This window comes from Aegilops tauschii, chromosome 7 (assembly GCF_002575655.3).
Source record: "Aegilops tauschii subsp. strangulata cultivar AL8/78 chromosome 7, Aet v6.0, whole genome shotgun sequence".
Classification (NCBI taxonomy): Eukaryota; Viridiplantae; Streptophyta; class Magnoliopsida; order Poales; family Poaceae; genus Aegilops; species Aegilops tauschii.
The window spans coordinates 267,022,765-267,031,243 of record NC_053041.3 but is presented as its reverse complement, the minus strand read 5'-3'; the positions used below and the strand labels follow the sequence as shown (position 1 = coordinate 267,031,243).

The following is an 8,479-nucleotide window of genomic DNA, read 5'->3' as shown; positions in this document are numbered from 1 at the left end:
TGCTCAATTCACGTTTGGTTCATTTGTTCTGGTGTTTAGTTAACTGCTTGGTTCAATTCTGCAATGCGATGTTCAATTGCTGTGGCTGCATTCTTTTATTGTATACCATGTGAGGAATAAATCGAATTTGGCTGTACTAAATACATGAGAAACAAATACAATTGCTATATTTCCAAGTTGTTAAGCATGCTTCGTTTGGTTAACTGTCTGATCTTCTATTAGGAGTATGTTATATTGTGCAATGTGGTGCTCATTTAACGTTTGGTTCATTTGTTGTGGTGTTTAGTTAACTGCTTGGGTCAGTTCTGCAATGAGATGTTCAATTGTTGTGGCTGCATTCTGTTATTGTATACCATGTGAGGAATAAATCGAATTTGGCTACACTTAATACATGAGAAACATATACAAGTGCTATATTTCCTAGTTCTTAATCATGCTTGGTTTGGATAAATGGGTTTTCCATGTGGCTTGAATTAATCTGATGAATCTGCAATGTGCTTATTTTTCATGAACATATTTTACTGATAGCATGCGAACCCTTACTTAACCTAATGACTAACTACCTTATATGTGTTGTAGGGAAACAGTGGGAAGCATTGAGGTTTACAAGATGGTACTAACTATTATACCTTGCCTTTTTTGTATTCCTTTGCCCCGTTTCCAATATAGAGAAGATATTTATGCACATCCTTGTTTTCGGGGTTCACTGATGATTACCTCTCAAACCACCTCTGTGGTCAGGAGGCGAGGAAAGTTTTCATACAACACCCACGGTTCAATATTGAAGTGTTCCAGAAGAGGTCGAAGGATGGACGGTCAATCATCCACAGGCACTGGCCTAAAGTTGCAAAGACCTTCAACATGAATGAAGGCTAAATATTCGCCTTCCACTTCAGCAGTTTTCGAGATGAGATGCATCTCTCTATGTACCGTCTATTATGCTAATTTCGAAAGGTTCTAGATGTTGCATGTGAAACTTGCTGCTGGTGCAGTTGTGTAATGGGGTAGCTGAGTGCTGAAGCTATATCATGTTGTACTCCGATGTATTTCAAGTATGAAATCCTGCTTCCTTAATATGGAAATGGAATGTATTATGTGCTTAATATGAATGTCAATTAGATTAGTAAATGTATTATTAATAATAGGGCAATTAGCCTGCTAATTGGCCAATTAGCTTGCTAATTGGGTTTTCCTATTACAAACGGTTAATGAGAAACCACCGTGGGCGATGACCTCAGGCAACGCACATAGTTTCTAGGAATAAACCGTGTTGGATCAATGAACAATCACACACGACATTCTCTTCAAAACTGTTTGTGTTACGCCACCTTGCAAATGTTTTCCTTGTAGTGACTGTGTGGGATGTATATACGAACGGAAACGTTTAGTGGTGACTGGCTGTGTGGGATGTACTTACGACCGGAAATGATTTCACATGTATAATTGTATTTTTTGAGCACTACTGTACGTATTTCTGTATTTGAGTGCTCGCCGGTCGCACACGACCTCATATTGTCGAGCGTGTGTGCCAGGAGGGCATATCCCCAACGGTTTCTAGGTCGTGTGGGAAGGACCCCCCTATCGCCCACACTCACTTGGCGACGGTTCCGAATGCCGTCGCGGAAAGGGGTTAAAAACCGTTTGTTTAGGACCGCCGCGCACCAGTGCTAGCAACAAGATACCGCGTCATGCAGGATGCCTGGTTATCCAATCAATGGCACCAAAACCCCAGCCCAGAGCTACCCGAGGTAGGGGAAGAGAGCAAGCGCCCACCCTGAAATCGGCGATCAAAGCATGCTAACCCTGATAAGGATGATGATCGGCCTTCATGGAAGAAAGGACGATCCAACAATTGATCCAAGTCATTGTTGGACACGATACTTAACAGACCATGCGCAATTCACTCCACCTTCTTGGATAAATCGACCAACCACAAGCTCAGGATCAGAGCTGTTGGATCGTAAGGCAAGTAGCAAGAGGAGTGGAGTTCCTCGATAACCCCGGCATTCAAATAAGGCAAGGTGCAGGAATCACACATAACCAAGGGCAGCACCCGTCCAAAGTCACAGATGTCCTCATGATCTATGAGACCCACTCCTCGAGAAATGAACGAAAAATAGCACTTCGACAGATCTGCCATGATGACCTCAGAAAACAGACGGTCGGACATCCTGATCACCTTTGTTCATCAATACCAACCAATAGGAGTCCACAACCAAAGAGTTGTAGATCTTGTCCTCGACTCTATCATAGACGACTATCGACTGTTCAAGGTCCTAATGGACGGAGGCAGCAGGTTGCCGAGCGTTCACCCCAGAGTTGCCCTGCGTCGTCTGGCCTGGAAAGTTCAAGCCGGACCTGCCTCCGCGCTATGACGGCATCCCTCACCCTGCCGAGTTCCTCCAACTCTACGAGCTGAGCATTGAGATGGCGAACAGCGACGAGAAGGTCATGGCGAACTGGTTTCCCATGGCCCTCAAGGATGGCGCACGCTCATGGCTCTTGAACCTCCCCGCGGGATCAATCTCCTCCTGGGATGAAATGCGAGAGTGTTTCATCGCCAACTTCCAGGGCACTCGTGACTGTGCCCCTGCTGTGGGCGACCTGCGGCGCATCAAGCAGCACCCAGGGGAGACCTTGCACAAATACATCCAGCGCTTCACCAACGTTCTCCTCAAGATCCCCAAGGTGTCGAATGAGGCCATCATTTCGGCATTCAGTGATGACGTCCAGGATGTCAAGATGAAGGAAGAGCTCTCCATACACAAGGACATGTGCTCGGCTCTAGAGATGTTCAACATGGTAACCAGATGCGCGAGGGCTGAGGAAGGTCGCCTCTCCCTCCTTGAGCTCCCGGGGGCCGATCCTAAAGATAAGAAGGCCAAGGCCAAGGACGTGAAGTGCAAGGGCCCGACTGTGCTCACGGCCGAACCAGAGATGAAGCGCGGTTGCGACCACCCCGAGTCTTCCAAGAGCAGCAGCCCATTCTGCGTCTTCCACAATGTACACAGCCACAACACCAACGACTGCCAAGAACTTAGGGCCATCTGAGATGGGCATCTTGGCCGCCGCCCTGAGCGCAACGACCGCGGTTACGGCCGTGGAGGAGGCCGAGGTGGGGGACGCTGGGACAACCGCGACTCCCGCCAGGACTAGCGCGATCAGCCTCGTGAGGATCGCTGGCAGGGCTAACCTCGCGAAGGCCCCTGGAGGGATCAGCCTCGTAAGGATTGTCCTCAGGGCAACGTTGGCCTTCCTCCACTACCGCCACCGCCAAGGAGGAATGATGACCGCCGCCAAGATGATGGGGCCAGGGGCTTCCAAGAGCCTCATGCCATTGCTTGCATCCTAGGTGGCGCTCAAGCCCCCGCCTCCCATCACATCTTCAAGCAGTTCGCTTGTGGGGTGAACGTGGCCCTCCCCAAGCTCGAGACGTCGCGTCCGCTCAGGTGGTCCAAGTACGGTATCACCTTCGACTCTACTGATCAGCTCAAGTGCGCGGCTGATGACCCACAAGTGTAGGGGATCTATCGTAGTCCTTTCGATAAGTGTGTCAAACCCAACGAGGAGCAGAAGGAAATGATAAGCGGTTTTCAGTAAGGTATTCTCTGCAAGCACTGAAATTATCGGTAACAGATAGTTTGTGATAAGGTAATTTGTAACGGGTAACAAGTAATAAAAGTAAATAAGGTGCAGCAAGATGGCCCAATCCTTTTTGTAGCAAAGGACAAGCCTGGAAAAACTCTTATATAGAGAAAAGCGCTCCCGAGGACACATGGGAATTATCGTCAAGCTAGTTTTCATCACGATCATATGATTCGCGTTCGTTACTTTGATAATTTGGTATGTGGGTGGACCGGTGCTTGGGTGCTTCCCTTTCTTGGACAAACATCCCACTTATGATTAACCCCTATTGCAAGCATCCGCAACTACAAAAGAAGTATTTAGGTAAACCTAACCATAGCATGAAACATATGGATCCAAATCAGCCCCTTACGAAGCAAGTCATAAACTAGGGTTTAAGCTTCTCTCACTCTAGCAACCCATCATCTACTTATTACTTCCCAATGCCTTCCTCTAGGCCCAAACAATGCTGAAGTGTCATGTAGTCGACGTTCACATAACACCACTAGAGGAAAGACACCATACATCTCATCAAAATATCAAACGAATACCAAATTCACATGACTACTTATAGCAAGACTTCTCCCATGTCCCCAGGAACAAACGTAACTACTCACAAATCATATTCATGTTCATAATTAGAGGGGTATTAATATGCATAAAGGATCTGAACATATGATCTTCCACCCAATAAACCAACTAGCATCAACTACAAGGAGTAATCAACACTACTAGCAACCCACAGGTACCAATCTGAGGCTTTGGGACAAAGATTGGATACAAGAGATGAACTAGGGTTTGAGATGACATGGTGTTGGTGAAGATGTTGATGGAGATTGACCCCACCCAATGAGAGGATCGTTGGTGATGACGATGGCGATGATTTCCCTCTCCCGGAGGGATGTTTCCCTGCAGAACAGCTCTGCCGGAGCCCTAGATTGGTTCCGCCAAGGTTCCGCCTCGTGGCGGCGGATTTTCTTCCCGAAAGCTTGCTTATGATTTTTTACATGGTAAAATACTTCATATAGTAGAAGATGGGCACCGGAGGCCTGCCAGGGGGCCCACGAGGCAGGGGGCACGCCCCCACCCTCGTGGCCAGGGTGTGGGACCCCTCTGGTGGATTCTTTTGCTAGTATTTTTTATTAATTCCAAAAATAACTTCCGTGAAGTTTCAGGACTTTTGGAGCTGTGCAGAATAGGTCTATAATATTTGCTCCTTTTCCAGCCCAGAACTCCAGCTGCCGACATTCTCCCTCTTCATGTAAACCTTGTAAAATAAGAGAGAATAGGCATAAGTATTGTGACATAACGTGTAATAACAGCCCATAGTGCAATAAATATCGGTATAAAAGCATGATGCAAAATGGACGTATCAACTCCCCCAAGCTTAGACCTCGCTTGTCCTCAAGCGGAAGCCGATAACGATAAAAATGTCCACATGTTTAGAGATAGAGGTGTCGATAAAATAAAATGCGGACATGAGGGCATCATGATCATTCTTATAACAGCAACATATATATTGTCATATGATTTCTTATGCTCAAGTAATAATCTGTTCGCAATGTCAAGTATGAATCAGAAACTTCATTGAGAACTAACAAACTATAATCTCAGTCACTGAAGCAATTGCAATTTATCATAACATCAGAAAGAGTCAATATAAGAGCTTTTCAGCAAGTCCACATACTCAACTATCATTTAGTCTTTCACAATTGCTAACACTCACGCAATACTTATGGGTGTGGAGTTTAATCGGACACAGAGAAAGATAGGGGCTTATAGTATTGCCTCCCAAACTTTTACCTTAAGGGTAATGTCAACAATAATAGCTCATGCTAAGTTACATCCAATTGGATATATATATATCAGGATCTTTCTAACACAAGGTGCTTGCCAAAGGATAAAATATAAAAAGGAAAGGTGAAGATCACAATGACTCTTGCATAAGGTAAAAGACAAAAGTAAAAGATAGGCCCTTCGCAGAGGGAAGCAGAGGTTGTCATGTGCTTTTAGGGTTGGATGCACGAAATCTTAATCCAAAAGAACGTCACTTTATATTGCCACTTGTGATATGGACCTTTATTATGCAGTCCGTCGCTTTTATTGCTTCCACATCACAAGATCGTATAAAGCTTATTTTCTCCACACTAATAAATCATACATATTTAGAGAGCAATTTTTATTGCATACAACAATGACAACTTACTTGAAGGATCTTACTCAATCCATAGGTAGGTATGGTGGACTCTCATGGCAAAACTGGGTTTAAGGATATTCGGAAGCACAAGTAGTATCTCTACTTGGTGCAAAGAATTTGGCTAGCATGAGGGGGAAAGGCAAGCTCAACATGTTGGATGATCCATGACAATATACTTTATTTCAGATATAAGAAAACATAACCCATTACGTTGTCTTCCTTGTCCAACATGAACTCTTTAGCATATCATATTTTAATGAGTGCTCACAATCATAAAAGATGTCCAAGATAGTATATTTATATGTGAAAACCTCTCTTCCTTTATTACTTCCTATTAATTGCAACGATGACCAAAACTATGTTTGTCAACTCTCAACAACTTTTATTCATCATACTCTTTATATGTGAAGTCATTACTCTCAATAAGATCAATTTGATATCTTTTATTCCTTTTTATACTTTCTCTTTTCTTTTTATTGTCTCAAGATCATAGCAAGATAATCAAGCCCTTGACTCAACACTAATCTTTATTATATATAGCTCACGGACTCGATTACATAGAAGGATCATAAAGCAAAACTCAAAACTAAATCATACTAAAACTTTATTCTAATAGATCAAGATATTACCAAACGGATCGAACTAAGAAAAACGGTAAAGATAGGAGTGTGATGGTGATACGATACCGGGGCACCTCCCCCAAGCTTGGCAGTTGCCAAGGGGAGTGCCCATACCCATGTGATTATTGCTCTTTCATCAGAGGTGGTGATGATGGAGTTAATTGTGCCTTCAGCTTTTTCATATTGTATTTGAGAAGAGCAATTTCCTCCTTTAAATCCTCGACTTCGATTTCCAGCTTCAAGATCTTGTCACATAAATCTCCTTTGCTTTTCTGCCGAAAACGAGAAGGAATAGATCGGTTGTTAGATAGTTTAGCCCTCTTAGGAAGACTAGACTTCTTGAACTTCACGTGCAGATCCCGAGGTTGAGGTAGAGGGACATCCTCCTCCTCCGAACTTGAATCATTGATCCTCATCAAATGAGCATCCTCCTCATCATCCGTAGTTCGACCACAAGGAGATAGATCCCCATAGGTCTTTGGGTCAGCAACGAGATGTGAGACATAGCTCTCTCCGTCGGAATCCTGAGATGACATCTTGCTCCAAACCTGCTACAGAAACAGCTCGAAACAAAAACAGAGGATATTTGCGTGGTACGGTGGTCAAAACCTTCGGGAGATTATATTATGAATTTTTACCGAGCAAAAGAAGTATCGTGCAAGAAAACGGAGTTCGGAGAGCACACGAGGTATCCACGAGGCAGGGGGCGCGCCCTCCACCCTCCTGGAAGCCTCGTGTCCTTCCCGGACTACTTAAATATTCCAAAACGGAGAAAAATTACCATTAGAACTGTTTTAGAGTCGGTTTACTTACCTTACCACATACCTATTCCTTTTTGGAGTCTAAAACGTTCTGGAAAGTGTCCCTTATGTATTCCTCCGGGGTCACGGTTTCTATAACATTAGATTCAACATTTATAGGATTACCTGAGATATAATGTTTAATTCTTTGACCATTCACCACCTTCGGATTTGTGCCTTCGAAGTTGTTGATTTTTATGGCACCGGAACGATAGACCTCCTCGATAACGTAAGGACCTTCCCATTTACAGAGAAGTTTGCCTGCAAAAAATCTTAAACGAGAGTTGAATAGCAACACATAATCACCTATATTAAACTCACGCTTTTGTATCCTTTTGTCATGCCATCTTTTAACTTTTTCTTTAAATAGTTTGGCATTCTCATAGGCTTGGGTTCTCCATTCATCAAGTGAGCTAATGTCAAATAGCCTCTTCTCACCGGCAAGTTTTAAATCATAATTGAGCTCTTTAATGGCCCAATATGCCTTATGTTCTAGTTCGAGAGGTAAGTGACATGCTTTTCCATAAACCATTTTATATGGAGACATACCCATAGGATTTTTATATGCAGTTCTGTAGGCCCATAATGCATCATCAAGTTCTTAGTCAGAGGCCTGGAGATTTTAGAGAAGTCCTTAATGAACCTCCTATAAAAACCAGCATGACCAAGGAAACTTCTTATACCTTTAATGTCCTTGGGACACGGCATCTTTTCAATGGCATCAACTTTAGCTTTATCAACTTCAATACCTCTTTCAGAAATTTTATGCCCCAAGACAATACCTTCATTAACCATAAAGTGGCACTTCTCCCAATTCAAGACAAGATTAGTTTCTTCACATCTCTGCAAAACTCGATCAAGGTTTCTCCAGCAATCATCAAAAGAAGTTCCGTATACGGAGAAATCATCCATGAAAACCTCAACAATCTTTTCACAAAAAGCAGAGAATATAGCCATCATGCATCTTTGAAAGGTACAGGTGCATTACATAAACCAAAATGCATATGTCTATAAGCAAAGGTACCGAAAGGGCAAGTAAAAGTGGTCTTTTCTTGATCCTCTTTTGACACAGGTATTTGAGAGAAACCAGAATAACCATCTAGAAAGCAAAAGTGTGTATGTTTGGATAGTCTTTCTAGCATTTGATCAATAAAAGGTAAAGGGTAATGATCCTTTTTAGTAGCTTTATTTAATTTGCGGAAATCAATTACCATTCTATAACCTGTAACAATTCTTTG

General features: G+C 43.3%; 1 protein-coding gene across 1 annotated transcript; it reads left to right on the top strand.

Annotated features, from left to right (window-relative positions):
* Positions 1-2,469: 2,469 nt before the first annotated feature.
* On the top strand, positions 2,470-3,051 carry LOC141027083 (uncharacterized). Its single transcript, XM_073504005.1, has one exon. It carries the CDS (start codon positions 2,470-2,472, stop codon positions 3,049-3,051), a length of 582 nt encoding a protein of 193 aa, XP_073360106.1.
* Positions 3,052-8,479: the final 5,428 nt, after the last annotated feature.